The following is a 16,580-nucleotide window of genomic DNA, read 5'->3' as shown; positions in this document are numbered from 1 at the left end:
GGGCCAGTGCTCTACCCACTGTACCACCTAGCTGCCTCGAGATGTTTCTTTCCACCATAACGGGACTAAATGTTTGTTTAAGTATCCAGTGTAGCAAGTATCGTCTGGATCTCCTTGCTCCTGACCAGGTCATCTACATTGCCCCTCAGACTTTCAGAGGGGCACTCTGGAGGGGAGGTCTCTCCTCTAATGTTTGATCCTCTACCAGCAGTTAGAGGCTCGTGACCAGGATATTTGTCTAAAGATGTAGCAAGAACAAATGTACGAACATTTCTGCCTCACTGCTTCGAAGGCAGCTCTTTCCTACACCAGTGATGTCAAATTCAAATAGAAAAGTGATTCACTAAATGGTGCATAATGATCCCTGCATATTGACTTAGAAAACCACATATTAACATTATTTATGTTCTTTTGTATTTTTATTTATTTTGTTAAATGTTTCCTAATCACATTTTAATGTGGTTCAAACCTCACTGCTCTGCCCAAGAGTTGAACTATCTCCCCTACACCACCTCGGTCTCTGGGAGAGTAGGCACAAAACAGCTCAGTTCCTACACAGCCTTGGTCCCACCAAGTTCACGTGACAAGGTGGCATTACTGCCTGAGGACCCTGCATATCACTGGACTGGAGTTCCCAAGGTCAATACCAAAGCTCTTTAAAACTTCAATGCTGTGCTGATTGCATTCCTGTAGGAACCTCTGCCTGCCTCAGTTTCCTCATCAGTAAAATGGGGGTAATAATAGCACCTACTTCCCAGGCTTGTTGTGAGGGTAAAATAAGATCACAGTTGTAAAGTACTTTGCAAATCTTAAATGCTAGCTATTCAACATTATCATTACATCATTACATCTTCAGTGGCCAAAGAGCCTCCTTTTCAGCACATGGTTAGCCAAGCCAGCTAGAAACAGCCCGGGAAGTAGGCTGCCCAGCTTCTCCACTTGGAGATGCTGTCTCAAATACTTTGTGCATGCACTAGACCCCATTACATCAGGATTTACATTTAAGCCAGTGACCAGACTTGCCCTAAGGCAAATGAGATAATATTTGTAAAATGTTTAGTACGGTGCCTGGCACATGGTAATTTCTTAACAAATGCTTGTTCCCAAACAACTGTGCACAAACAAGATATATAACCACTTATCTCTAGTTTGGTCCCTTACTGTAACTCCAGTGCTGCCTGAGTACTGTCTATGTAACCCCACAGAGAAAGAATTGTGTTGAGAGGCTTCCTAGGATCATCACAGAGACCACCCCATACGTAAGATGGTTTGCTGTTGTTGTTCAGTAGTTTTGGATGTGTCCAACTCTTTGTGACCCCATTTGGGGTTTTCTTTGCAAAGACACCAGAGTGGTTTTCCATTTCCTTCTCCAGCTCATTTTACAGATGAGGTATTTGAGGCAAACAGGGTTAAATGATTTGCCCAGGGTCACACAGCTAATATATGTCTGAGGCCAAATCTGAACTCAGGAAGATGAGTCTTCCTGACTCCAGGCCCAGCACCTACCTGCCCCCATGTAAGATGTATTCATCCTATTTCCAAGTTTGTTAGCTTCCTATTTCTCAGTAGCCCAAACTCTGGGGTTCTGAAAAGAAGGTCTATCCAAAATATGATGGTGGCTTCAAAAGTAACTGGTCTGATCTAAGACTCTGTCTTGGGCACCCCATCTTTCATTCATTCATTCATTCAATATGCAATTATTAAGTCTTACTATGTGCCAGGTGCTGTACTAATCACTGTGTGGTGACACAAGTACAAAAATGATAGCCCCTGACCTCAAGTTTATTGGGGGAAGTCATTGGTATACATACAAGTGTAGTGAGGGAACCTGTTGCAACCTTGCACCCCAACCATTTCCAAAAGGAAATGTCCCTTGGCCTTTTGATAAAGGGCATATGCAATCAGATGCTTCTGGTTGGTCCCCATATATTGGGTGGGGGAAAGAATGTGTCAAAAACTGTTGGCTATTGAGCAGAAAGTGTCTCCCACTCCATGAACCTTAAAAGGAGAGACAACTTCTACTTTCATTGTCTTCTTACTCTCTTCTGAATAGGTGGCTAAGTCTCCTGGACTTTCCCTGGTGGGAGTTGGGGTTAGGAACGGATTTCTTCTTTCCTTCCTCCATGCCAGCTATGAAAGCTGCTCTTACATGGCACTAGTGTATATATGTTTTTACTAGGTGAGCTTGAGACTGGGTCTCAAGATCCTAGTCACCTCTAACGCTTTCTGTTTCTTTCCCTGAGTGAAAGTTATCAAAAAGCAATCCTGAACTAGATATTTCCCATCGTGGCAATGATCTTATGAACTCAAGAGGTCTGGAGTCATTGAGATTTCTGGGTCACTGGTAGCAGGATCTGTTTCCTTCACCCACCTTTAATGAGTGCTCAGACAGTTTAAAGCCAAGGTGAGTGTGAAATGTCCATTCAGTAGTCCCACACAGTGTTTCGTGTTTTAATTATCAGCCTCCCTAGAAAGCATAAATAGGAGAGATGGCTTACCATTTTTTGTTTTATGCATTTTGTCAGTGTGCTTATGAGTCTTTTGTGTTGTAAGCATTTCTTTTATGATGAAGGAAATAAATAGCTGTCCTATGCCTGATTTAATTTGCATACTGAATTCTTTAAACAAACAAACAAAAAAAGACTATTAATACCTTTGGGCAAGACTCTAGACATGAGAGACAAAAAGAAACTGAACCTAGTCTATGGGAACAAGTGCCCCATAATCCTGGGTCAGTAGGCCCATTACATGAATAAATACAAAGTAATTGGGGGGGGGGGTACATATAAACAAATGGGAGGATCAGGAAAGGCCTGTCTAGGAGGTATCATTTGAGCTGAACATTGATGGAAGCTAGGAATTCAAAGAGAAGATAATGAAAAAGAAGTATATTTCTGGAATGTCATTTATGGAGAACAGCAAATAAACCAGATTAGCTGGAGTATAATGTTTGTGAAGGGAAGTAATGTGCAATCGCCTAGAAAAGTGGGCTGGAGCCAAACTCTGCTGTTAAAGTCATCCCCTTTCTCTAAAGGAGACAGGAAGGGAAGGGATAGTAAAGTATGGGTAAATCCACACTCTTGAGTTGTAGTTTGTCATGAACTTGGAGGAGATAGAAAAGGGACAATTGGATATCTCTCCCAAATCACTGGAAGCAGAAAAGCCAACTTCACACAGAGGCTCTGGGGAGGGTTCCACGTGGTTTCCCTCCACTTGGCCTTTATGAAGACCTCTCCATGCCCCTTTTCAGAAGTTGGACTGTAGACCGTGGGTAAATATAAAACACCAGATGGCTGGGATGACTACCTGGTATTTAACCCCTCCTTGATTCACTGCCTCCCTGCTATTCTGCCAGTCCCCTGACCTAATTCAACAAGGCTTCAAAAATCAACTTCATAAAGCCTTATACTGCCTGTCACTCCCCCACCTGAGGACATATAATGGCTCCCGTCACTCTCATGTCCAATCCAAACTCCAAGGCAGCACAGAGCTGTGGAGAGGGTAATGAACTTGGAGTCAAAGAAGACCTGGATTCAAATGGACAAACAGATAGTTACTAATTGTGTGACTCAGGGTAAGTAATTTAAACTTCCCATTCCTCAGTTTCATCATCTGTAAAAATGATTGATGACCTCTAAGGGCCCTTCTAGTTCTCAAATCTAAGTCTCTTTTTCCCAGTGTCATACAAGCCTCTTGGGATGGTCCAGCTGGGTCTTATAGGACCCTACTTTCCATCCTTTTCCATCTCTCACTCTCCGTACCTCCAGCATCCTCTCTTCCTCCCTTCCTTAATTCACACTTCCCAAAATTCATCCTAGTCCTCCTAGGAGCCGAGAGCTCTGTACATCTTCCTTTACTCCCATCCTTGTCTTTCTCTGTCTCCATACCTCTCCTGAGCATATGTTCTGTCTTCTCCATCAGATGGGGAACTCCATGAAGGCAAGGAGTAAGTGTCCCCTCCATTTGGATCCTTATTCCCTTAGTACCCAGCACAAGGCACACAGAATGACTCAAAATGGGGAGCCAAAGAAGGGCCACCCTCTCATTTCTGAGGGTTTTTTTCCTCTAATGAAGAAACAAGAGCTAATCAATTAAATGCAAATTAAAATGTTAGCCTTAACCTTGATTTGTCTTTGAATAGAAGACAAATGAGTTTACCTGAAAACATATCTGTACTTCATTTGTATTTCCAGAGTCACCTGCAATTTTCCCTAACTCTCATCACATGGTTTTTGTCAACTAGTAAGGAGTGATAAGAGCCCTATAAAGAAGGGCTGGAGGTCAGTGGTCTACACTCTCAGGCACCATGCTGCAAATCCTGATCTTCGCTGCCCTTGTCTTTTGTGGTAAGTCTGACCTGTGTTATGTAGTTAGGCAGGGCCAGATCTAAACCCTGAGCCTGCTCTTAGGTTCAGAATAAAGTTCGGTCCCTACCCTATGCCCTAATACTTGAAATAGCTTTCCTTTCTCGGGGCCCTCCAATGGCAGAGTTCAATGTATGTAGCCATCATTAGAATGGGTCATCACCCATTGATAGGCCTTTGGACCTGTCTTTTGAAGATGAGGCTCCCCTATGAGCTCTGAAGGGAATCCCCCTCCATTATTTATGGGAAGTCTATGTGCTGGAGACCTTCTCAGCAAATGATCATAGTTGGGAGTGCAGATTGGTACACCCCCAGGAAATTCTGTCAAAGGCATTTGGCTGAATCAGGGTCATTCTAGACAGAACTTCCATGTGATTCTAGGTCAGTCAGTCCACAAGCATTTATTAAGCACTTACTATATGCCAGGCACTGAGCAAGTCCCCCAGCTCAGTTTCTCCCTGCCCCAACCTTATGTTCCTACCCATACCTCAATATAAAGGATCTTCGAAGTGGTTAAGAGTACCTAAGCTAAAGAGGTCATCGTCTCCCCTTTGCAGTTCAGCTGTATGAAAACCCCTGGGTTCTAGCAATAATTACAGGATAGGCACGGAACTCATAATTTTCCTATGAACTGAGACCCAGTGAAGTTCTCTAGTCTTCTGGGGGTAAGGAAGGGTGAATATCAGACAACCCTGTGTCTATATCCCCTGTAACCCCACATGACATTCCTTAGCCCTCTGTACCCCCCTGTAGCTAAAAAGTTGCCTAGTCATTACTCACTCTTTTTCCTTTCCCAAAGGGCGTGGCTTGGAGGACTTCCCAGATACCAATACCCGAGTTGTGGGAGGGAACAATGCCCAAAAAAATTCCTGGCCTTCCCAGGTAGGTGTAACCATGCAGCAATGGCTTTCCTCAAACTCACGCCTCCCCTGTAAGCCACATGAGCTCATACGCCTTGAATTCAAGTTTTGAAGATGCATGAAACCACCAGTTTTTCTAACTTCAGAAAGACTGGATGTTGGGATTTAGAAACATAACATGGACTCATACCCTCCACCCAGATATATACCACACTTGGGATGCATCACGCTTGCACTTATAAGAATGGGTAGGGTATACAAGACAGAGGGTAGAGTAAGAGTCAGGAAGACCTGAGTTTTTAATTCTGCTTTGGACATTTACTTAGCTGTGTGATCCTGGGCAAGTCACCTATCCTCTCTTTGCCTCAGTTTCTTCATCTGTAAAATGAAGGAGTTGGACCTGATGACTTTTGAGGTCCCTTCCAGCTCTAAATGTAATATCTTATGATCTCCCCATACATTAGACACTCATCATCCAGGCACCATTCACATACACTTCTGGACAGTCAACCAACCCATCATACCACAAAATCCACTACAGCATTGGACTAGAAGTCAGAAGATTTAGATTTTATTCTTAGATAGTGACTGTATGTATGTTATGTTGTGTTATTTTGTCTCATGTTTTGTTGAATTATATCTTATATCGCATCATGTGTCATATCATGTTTTATATTGTTATTCTATCATATTATGTCATATATTATTCATTAGCCTCCCTAAGCCTCAGTTTCCTCTTCTGTAAAATGAGGAGGTTGAACTAATTGACCTTTAAGGTCCCTTTCCAGCTTTGATATTCTAGGTTACAATCCATACATACACACCTCTGAACACACACCTACTCTTTTTGTCTCATCTTCCATGTACACTCCAGCTTATATGTCACACACATATCTTCATCTCTCACACCTGGGCACAATTTGGCTGCTCTGAAGGCATTTTCCCACTTTCGTGTCAATACAGCCATGCTCTAATTTAAGCATATTGGATAGGTGGATGTGTGCTATATGTTGGAAAGTAGGATGTCTCCGGTCATGGCTCAGCTTTATGATCACGTACCTCCCTGAGCCTGTTTCCTTATCTGAGAAACAGGGGTGATGACTCACTACCAACCTCATGAGGGGAGCATGATTTTTAAGCTTTAAAGGACTAAATGAAATTTCTTATGATTATACCAACTTACCAAATTGATTCATTAAGAAGTTACTATACCCATCACAAAAGTATTATTCACCCCAGAATTCCCTAATCCTTTATTTCTTCAATTATATTGAGAATCTCATTTTTAAATATTTTATTGATACTCATTTTTAACATCTTTGTCACTTCTCAGTGACTTCCCCTTTAGTTCTTTAGTTATGTTGAGAATATAATTTTATTTTTAAAAAGTTTTGTTGATGATCATTTTTTAACATCTTCGTAATTTCCCCATGACTTCCCCTCCAAGACAGAGCTGCCTCTTGTAATGAAAAAATGAAAGTTAAACCAAACAAATCAACATTTCTGACAGTATATGCCTCATTCGATGCCTACAGCCCATCATCTGGAATGCTTTACTATTGAACTAACTGTAACTGTAACAACAGTAACTAACTGAGGTTACAATTGCCCACTGCATTGATCTGAGTTGTGATGTCTCTCAGTGTCGTTTTCTTTACAATATTGCAGTCATCACATAAATTGCTCTCCAAGTTCTTTTTTTTCCCACTCTGTTCACCTCACATACGTATTCCTAAGTTTCTCAAAGTTATAGTTTGATTTACTAAAAAAATTCTATTTCCTCTCAGATTTTCAGGCCCAGGGCTATTGTTGAATGGCAGGTATACCCATAGTATTTAGGGTGAAGGTCATAAACTGATGAAAAATATGCAGTTTGGGATTCTTAGGTTGCAGACACTTAGATTAGTGTTCCCTAAAATCAGAAAAGGAAATATATCTCCAGGACATTTTGAAAAAGTGATGGAGAATCCAGAACTATGAGACTCTGCACAGCCATTTCATGCCAAATCTCTTCTCAGGCAGAGGAAATTATTATTCCCATGTCAAACAGCCCCATCATCTTTTGATTGGGAGTGGGTACGGAACTTAGATGGTGGTGAGATAAAGAGGGGAGACAACCAACCACAATCACTGATTCCTCTTTTCCTTTACCTATTCCTTCCAGATTTCTCTCCAGTACTCATCGTGGGGCTCATGGAATCACATCTGTGGAGGGACTCTCATTACCCCGCAATGGGTGGTGACAGCAGCTCACTGTGTGGACAGGTAAAGAGAAAGGAGGTACTACTAGTTTCTCTGGGTGCCAATGGACGTTGGTGTGGGAAAGCCACTGAGGTTCTGGACTTGTCTGAAAGTCCAAATCTTGCCTCAAGCACTTTCTCTAGCTATGTAATCCTGGGAAAGTCACTTTCTCTCTCTCTCTCTCTCTCTCTCTCTCTCTCTCTGAGGGCATGTTTCCTCATCTGTAAAATGGGGATAATAATTATACTTACCTCAGAGGATCTCGACGATCAGTTGAAATAATATCTGTAGGGTGCTTTGCAGGCCTTAAAGTGTTATATAAATATAAGTCATTATTATAGGTTAGGAGGAAGTGAGGTCTGGGTGTCCAGCATCTGTGAGTGAATTCCATGTGTATTGTCCATCCTCTGGTGTGGCCAGGAAAGGAATATTCAGAACCTGGAGGAAGAATCAGTGACTTTAATAAGGATATCTACATATCGAAGACCTTCTAGAGGGACTCTTGAGTATCCATGGGGAGGGGAAGGGTTTATACTGAAACAAACCCTTTAACGGGATCACATCCACATTCTAATATTATCTTTACAACTCTCCTGTCTAGACTGGTTAGGTCACAGACTCAAACTGTTGAAACAGGAAAATGAAAAGGGCTACAGATGAAATACTGATCTTTATTTTGGAGGCTTTAAACAGGAGCATATAGGCTGCTGAGGCTGGATTATGTGGGCTGACTTAGCAGGGAGACCGCATGGAGTCAGGAAGACCTGGGGATGAATGGTTGCCTTAAGTATTTCGTAGCCTCTCTGAGTCCCACTGGCCTGGCCTGTGAGCTGGGGATAATAATAGAACTTAACCTCCCTGGGGCTGGTGTGAGGAGGAATAGAATACAATCATGGGTGTAGGACCTTCTAGAAACTGTAAGCACCAATAAATGTGAATTTTTTTTCTTTTTTTTTCTTTTATTTATTTGTTTTTAGTTTTCAACATTCACTTCTATAAGATTTTGAGTTTTGAATTTTCTCCCCCTCCCTCAACTCTCTCCCTCCAAGATGGAGTGCAATCTAATATAGGCTATACATGTACACTCATATTAAACATATTTCCACATTGGTCATATTGGGAAAGAAGAGTTAGAACCAAAGAGGAAAACCATGAGAAAGAAGAAATAAACAAACAAAAAAAAAGGAGACAGTGAGAAAATAGTATGCCTCAATCTGCATTCAGACTCCATAGTTCTTTCTCTGGATGTGGATAGCAGATAAATGTGAATTGTTATTCCTGAGTGTGAAACAAATACCTTGGGGACAGCTAGGTGGTGCAGTGGATAAAGCTCCAGCCTTGGAGTCAGGAGGATCTGAGTTCAAATCCAACCTCAGACATTATGCCACTAAGTGTGTGACCCTGGGCAAGTCACTTAACTCCAATTGCCTCACCAAAAGAAACAAATACCTTGCCAATTATTTTCATACCAAAGGAGATTTGACCTGGTAGATAGAATGAGGGACCTGAGCTGTGATAAGTACCCCATGGCTTCCTTTTCCTCTTCCAGCAAACTGAATTTCCGAGTCGTAGTTGGAGATCATAACCTGTCCCAGAATGATGGCACCGAACAGTATGTGAGTGTCAGCAAAATTATCCAACATGAGAAATGGGACACCAACAATGTGGCGAAGGGGTAAGTGATAGTCAATGACTCCTCAGAGGGGGTCATCTGAGTGCAGTGTGTATATGGGAGTGGGGGGAGGTGTATTGGCTCTTGTCCTTGATATGTTTTCCTTGGAGGTCAAGAAATAACTGAGACCTGAGTCTTTAATCCTGTGCCCCGTGGTCTGGCCTGCTCTGGGCAAGGTACCCTATGGACCCAGAAGGAACTGAGACTCTTACTTACTCATAAGATTAGACCTGGAAGGAATTCTAGAGATTATTTAATCCAATTTCTTTTTAGAGTTGAAGTAACTGGGACCTAAAGAAGTTATGTGACTTGACCAAGGTCACATGACCAATTGTTAAAATTTCAGTGTATTTGTTGTTGTTCAATCATTTCAATTGTGTCTGACTCTCTGTGACCCCATTTAGGGTTTTCTTGGCAAAGATGCTGGAATGATTTGCCATTTCCTTCTCCAGATCATTTTTCAGATGAGGAAACTGAGGCAAACGGGGTTTAATGACTTGCCCAGGGTCATACAGCTAGTGTCTCAGGCTGGATTTGAAGTCAGGTCTTCCTGACTCCAGGGCCAGTACTCTACCCACTATGCCACCTAGCTGCCCTAAGCAGCTACAAGGTGAGCATTTGCACCTTGGAAATTGGCAAATACTAAGATGATAATTGATTATTCTGTTTGTTGCCTAGACTTAAGAAAATGATGGAGAAAATGTTTATAATGCAGATTAGATTTAAAAGTGTGTCCTGCCTTTTAGAAGAACTGGTTGTTAAACATTTACTAGCACATTCCTGACAGGTTTATATAACTTGGACAACTGCTCAGAGGCAAAAGAGGGCCAAGCGCTTTCTAAATGGACAGAGTCCATCTTTGGCACATGAATGATCCATCTCCCTTCTGCCCACAGCTATGACATTGCCCTACTCCTCCTGAGCCACAGCGTCACCCTCAACAACTATGTCCAGCTGGGCACCCTGCCCCCATCCGGTCAGATCCTGCCCAACAACAACGCCTGTTATATCACGGGCTGGGGTAGGACCAAGAGTAAGTCACTAAACTTGTTATCCACCCAGGAAGCTTTGATGAGCCATTTCTTTTTACTGAGGTTGTAGCATACACGTAGTCTGTGCTCTCAAGAAGGCTCATTACATGTGACACACATCAATATATATAGATGTAGTAGTAAGGACACACAAACTAACACCAGAATGGCCTATCAGGTACTTACTTACATCCTTGAATCAGCCATAGAACTTTGGAACTAAAAGGAATATTAGCCATCTAGGGGGTCTAACCCTGTACACATGAGAAAATGAGGCCTGTCAGATGTAAAGTGATTTACCCAGGGTCATACATCTAACTAGTAGCAGAGCCAAGATTAGAACTTTTTAACTTGGAGTCCAGAGCCCTTACTATTACTTCCTCTGCTACCATAGAAAAGACAGGTAGAGCAGTTATATCATTGGAATATGGGTCCGAGTGAATGGTCCTGGGGCAATTCCAGGTTCACATGAGAAAAGATCAAGAAAGACTATCAGTTTTTCTCAGATAACTTCAGAAGACTTCCCAGAGGTAAAGGGCTTTAAATAACTCTTAAATGATTGATGACAGGATGACAGCCTGTCTGGTTAGAAGGGTGTTCCAGGTAAATGGCACAGCTTGGTCAAAGGTTCAGAGGCAGAAGAGGGACAAGTGCTATTATAAATGTGAGTTATAGAAATTCAAAGTTATATTAATTAATAGATTAATCAGGGATAGGGTTCGAGAATAGATAGTCTCTGCTTCTGGGGAGTTTACAGTATAATGGGAGAAAGAGGAAAGATAGATATGATATCAACATACATAAACATAGTAATTTCTGAAAACACATTGAAGGAAAGGAGGCTGGGAGGTTTGCGAAACAATCTGCAGAGGAGTCACTGGGGGCTGGCAAGCTGAGGATGTAGCCATGCTTCACACATGAAGATGACTCAGGACTCAGGCCACTAGCTCATTCCTTGTGCTTTTTGTGTCCCATGTAGCCAATGGGCAGCTGGCTGAGACCCTACAGCAGGCATACCTGCCAGTGGTGGATTATGCTACCTGCTCCAGCAGCTCCTACTGGGGCTCCACCGTCAAAAACACCATGGTGTGTGCAGGAGGAGATGGCGTGAGGTCTGGATGCCAGGTAGGAAAGCAAACGTCATAGCAAGACCCCTCTTCAAAGTGGGGGAAGTTGGGGGATTGGTTCCCCCATCTTCATCTTCCTCTTAGGTTTCACTGCCCCCTTCTCTCACTCTCCTTTATTCTCTCACAAATCAAACCCAACAACAGACCCGTTTTCTTTCATCCGCTCAATGAACTAGGAACACTCATCTCCCTCATCTGTCTCTATTTATCTTTGCAAATGTATATGGGCACACATATGTATCTGTTTGTATACGTGTTATTCTTCTTCAGCGACTTTATGCCTGGACAGGCACAGGACAGGACAGGAAGGGGCGGTATATGTAATTATGACCAATCAGTGCTCCCATGCAGAATGTCCCCTGCTTAGATTCAATTACTGTCTTACACACACACACATACACACTCACACTCACAAGAGGCCAGGATCGATATACTTGCTTCTCACTTGACTTGGCTCCCTTATCATTGGCCCTCCCTGGTTTACCCTCAGATAGGCCAGCTCCTCCTAGAATCCAATCTCATGGGTCACTATCTTTTCTTACTAATCTCCTTTACTTAGTCTAAGGATAGGAAGAAATCGAATCCTGGAATTTAGGCTTCACCTCTCTCAGTCAGTCAGCTTTCCAGAAATGTCAGCTCCTTCTTGGAGACCTTTGCATTTGGCTCCAAGGTTTTACCTGTACCACTTTGCAAACTTACTACGTCACTGAATCCCAGTGGGAAGCATTGAACTTTCCTGAGAGCCTGTATGGCTTTCTAGATGCAAAGATAGACCAGATTCAACACCACCTCTGCCAATAAAGCTATTATAGATTAATGCTCAGTTCTGACCACCATCCCTTCTTAACCCTGCTAATCATTTGTTCCAGACCACAAGAGCATGTTTTTAAGGTTTATTTACAGGAAAAAAAAAAAGACATACAGATTCAGAAGTAATACAGCAGAGTAGGGTAATTAGATGCTTGAATAAAAGAAAAACTACCTAGTTCCAAACTGGATGGCACTTAAAAGACAATGTATTCTAATGACCTCATAGTTAATCCCTTGTAGACAATTCAGTCCAAGATTCCCTCTAGTCTAGAAACACCATTCAGCTACCTTGGAGCCACAGAAAGAAAATGACTGCTTTTGTCTTAGAAAACCTCCATATCTATTTGGGATTTCTGGCTCTTTTTTTTGTTTTTTTTTTGTTTTTGGGCAATTGGGGTTAAGTGACTTGCCTACTGTCACACAGCTAGTAAGTGTCAAGTGTTTGGTCTGAGGCCAGATTTGAACTCAGGTCCTCCTGACTTCAGGGCCGGTGCTCTATCCACTGCACCACCTAGCTGCCCCTGGGATTTCTGAGCTTGAAATTCAAGTTCATCTTGAATCCAGATCATTGGTCCAGTCTCTAATATACTCTAATTCACTTTTCAGTCAATCAGGATGTCTCTTGATCCTATGGCTGGTTTTCGAACATTCTCCCCATAGTCCTACCTACTCAGTGGTTACTGAATTTCCATCTTCCATTCCTCCCCTTCAAGAAAGACAGGGAAACACATCTAGAAAGTATTATATTTCTATCACCTCAAAATTAGAAGAATTCAATCCTATATGTAGGGTCATTCCCTGGTAAAGTTCACAAAAGATAATCCCTTTATTTATAAATTAAGTTCAAATATCACATACCTACTGAATGCAAGGAATTGTGACAGGCTCCCGATATACAAAAACAAAAACAGTTGACTTTTTAAATAGTATTCTGACAGCCACAGTTTCATTACCAACATTATTTTATTTCATCTTGATTAAAACAGGATGAAGTAAGTTCTATCTCGAGGTATAATTATTTCTCCCCATCTCTCAGATAAAGAAACCAGTGGTTGAAAAAAGCACTACGAAGCAAACACAGCCAGGAAGATAGGATTCAAACCTGTTCTGCCCTGGTTCCTAGCCCAGCATTCTCCATTACACAACATGCCTCTCAAACGTACAGTCTTGTACACAATTAACTCTAACACAAAATAATGCATAATAGATATGCGTGTTAGCTGTATTATGTGCAGCATCAGGAGCGAAAAGCCATTACTGAGGGAGTGGATTAGGGAAAACTTCATGAAGGAGATGGCCCTTAAATAAAGCTGAAAGTTTGTTTCCTTGGTCTTGGGAGAAGCAACATGCTTTTCTTCCTGTGCCTCTCCTAAAACCCTGACTCATTAATGTCTTCTCTGATAAAATTCCTTGAATTAGCTTCTCCATGCTAGAGTAAAAGAAGTCATCAAAGAATTATGTGATTAGATAGAAATTATAGGCTCTATTGTATAATTCATATAATAGAAATTCATGTAATGTGAATTATAGGATAGAAAGAGAAGATGGGCTAGTCATGTAGGAAGGGCAAAGAATGACAGGTGGACAGCCAGAGAAGTTAAGGCAAACCTCTAGCACAGGTGAATCTCCTATGGAGAACTTTGGGAAGACATAGACAAGAGACGTGTAGGATGGACCGGTATGGGCGGATTGTGAGCCTCATCTTTGGAGGAAATACCCAAATCCATGAGATCACAGATTCATTGAGAGTATTCTGGTACTTTAATCTTTCTTGTCCCTGTCCCTCCAACTATCTCTAGCTTTTTCCTGAATTTGATGAATTTCCTGAATTTAATTAATTTAATTCTTGAATTTAATGAGAACCTTTGGATCTCATTACCCTTCATTCTTTAGACTTTTCTCTTCTTTCCCAAATAGATCACACTGTTTCTAAGGAAGTTCTTTGGCCAACTCTCCTTTCAGCTATAACAGAGAGGGGAAAGCACATCTATAAGAGAATTGAACCTTCTTCTCTTTGCCCAGTGCCACTTCCTCAGCCTCCAGTTCTGAAGCCCTCCCCCAACATATATTTTACGAATAAGGCTGATAGTTGGCTGGCAAACCCCCAAAATGAATTTGGGAAATGGATTTTTTTTTACTGGAGAAGTAATGATATGATGAAAAAAAACTAGTCCAGAAGTCAAGAGAAATCTGCTTTCAAATGTCAGCTCTGATACTTACAAACTGTAAGACTTTAAGTACTCTTTGAATCCCAATTTCCTCATATGTAAAATGAGGCTAATAGCACGAAACTACCCATCATACCTTAAAGTCTATACAAATATATTAGCTACTATTATTGTTGTTACTACAGTGATCAGAAGATTTGTCAAGAAGCAAATGAGCGTGGGGCAGCTAAGTGATGCAGTGGATAGAGTACCAGCCCTGGAGTCAGGAGGACCTGAGTTCAAATCCAGCCTCAGACTTGACACTTACTAGCTGTGTGACCCTGGGCGAGTCACTTAACCTCAGTGCCTAGTCCAAAAAAAAAAAAGCAAATGAGCTTAGGTGACTCTGTTTCATCTTTCAAAGCAGAGGTTTTCAGCCTTTTTGTGTGTCATGGATCCCTTTGGAGGTCTGGTCAAGTCTATGGACCCCTTCTCAGAATCATGTCCTTAAACGCATAAAATAAAACACTTAAGATTGCAAAGGAAAGCAATGCCAGTGAAAATAAAGACTTAATTTTTTTACTATCCAAATTCACAGACCACCCTGAAATCTATCCATAGTCCATGGACCCCAGATTAAGAAGCCCTGTTTTGAAGAATTGCCCATAATTTAAACATATGAGGAATCATTCCAAGTTTTTGGATATTAGTCATTTGTCTCCTTTTCTTTTATTAATTTTTTTTTCAATCAACAAACATCTATTTTCTCTCCTTTCCTCTTCCTCCTACTATTGAGGAGGGAAAAAAAGAAAGAAAAACATAACTCTTGTAATAAACATGCAAAAACAAATTTCTGGATTGTGTCTAAAAATGTATGCCTCATGCAACATCCTGAGTCTTGCACATCCTTGTCAGCAGGTGGGCAGCATGTTTCATCAACTAGCCTTCTGGAATCATGTCTGGTCATTGTATTGATCAGAGAAATCTTTCACATTTATCCCCGCTTTCAAAAAACACAGAAACAGGAATAAGAAGTCCTTGCCTTCTCTCTCCTAGGAAGTATCAGGGAACTCTCAGATTGCCAGAACCTTCCCTACCCTACCAGGATGGGCATCAGTTTCTCCAAGAGATAGGAAAGTAGAGACAAGAAGAGAGATTATGCTACTGAATTGGGGTAGTAGGGGAGACAAAACCTTCAGGAATGATGACCCTACTCCCAGCCCAGCCTCCTTTTCTTGTATATCAACCTTCCTAGAATTTTAATAGTTTTGTTGGCATTGAGCAAACTAATCAAAAGGTCCTTTGCAGAATCTAAGAGCTGAATCTTTGATGGGTCCTTCCTGGCTTCTGGAATCTCCAAGCCTGCTCCTAAGATATGTCTGTCTTTTCTATAGGGAGATTCTGGGGGTCCTCTTCACTGCCTGGTTAATGGCAAGTATGTTGTCCATGGAGTTACAAGCTTTGTGTCCAGCCTGGGCTGTAACGTCATCAGGAAGCCCACCGTCTTCACCCGAATCTCCAATTACATCTCTTGGATCAATAATGTAAGTCAGCCCAGTTGCTGGGCATAAACAGCATAGGTACACTATGCAATCATGGAATAGGAGAATGGGTAGAATAGGAAAGAAAAGGTGGGGTGGGAGCAGTGAAGCTAGGACAGAGTACTATCCCCTCCCCACACATACACTCCTTGGCTATCATTTCATATAGCCAGGTATAATTTTCCTCACGCTGATCATTAAGGAGGGAGACACTGCAGTATGCTGGGAAAACTCTGACTCTGGAGTCAGAAGAAAACCTGGGTTCAACTCTTAGGTCAGCTACTAGCTTTTTACGAGATCTTGGCAAATCACTTCTCTCTGGGTCTCAATTGCCTCATCAGTAAATGAACCAGGTGGGCTAGTTGGCCTTTGCTAACACCTGTAAGTCTGTTTCAAGTGGACGTCAGGGGAGGAACAGAGCCAGTGTGGTCTGTAGGAAGATTGGGCATTTCCCTGGACAAGAAGAGGAAATGCCTTTTCAATAGCTGCCAGGTCACCTAACAGAAGGTAGTTTCTACTTGGAAGGGAGGTTGTCCCACCTCAGACGATGCACTAGTAGGAAAAGTTCCATTGGGCTAATCCATAGGAACCCAAGAGTGCTCTCTTCCTCTGTTATGTAGTTTATATGGCAAGAGCTCCACAGGTGGCCAAATCCTATCCTTGGTTCCCTGTGGCCTGAGAGTATATTCCATCTTCTTCATTAAACTGGGTATTTCCCAAGGCAAAAGACTCTATATCCTCCTGCCTTTGCATTTCTTCTCTTCCCCCACTCCCTTATTCCTCACTC

At 41.9% G+C, this 16,580-nt stretch overlaps 1 protein-coding gene across 1 annotated transcript; it reads left to right on the top strand.

Annotated features, from left to right (window-relative positions):
* The first annotated feature begins 4,293 nt into the window (after nt 1-4,293).
* On the top strand, nt 4,294-15,823 carry CELA1 (chymotrypsin like elastase family member 1). The gene is made up of 7 exons (XM_027844322.1): nt 4,294-4,346; nt 5,164-5,246; nt 7,389-7,489; nt 9,015-9,140; nt 10,034-10,170; nt 11,148-11,293; nt 15,647-15,823. The coding sequence occupies exons 1-7, from the start codon at nt 4,307-4,309 to the stop codon at nt 15,821-15,823; spliced, it is 810 nt and encodes a 269-aa protein (XP_027700123.1). The 5' UTR covers nt 4,294-4,306.
* Nucleotides 15,824-16,580: the final 757 nt, after the last annotated feature.

Source organism: Vombatus ursinus, unplaced genomic scaffold (genome assembly GCF_900497805.2).
Source record: "Vombatus ursinus unplaced genomic scaffold, bare-nosed wombat genome assembly UNPS02014941.1, whole genome shotgun sequence".
Taxonomy (NCBI): Eukaryota; Metazoa; Chordata; class Mammalia; order Diprotodontia; family Vombatidae; genus Vombatus; species Vombatus ursinus.
The sequence above is the reverse complement of the archived record's forward strand: the minus strand, read 5'-3'. Positions and strand labels throughout refer to the sequence as shown.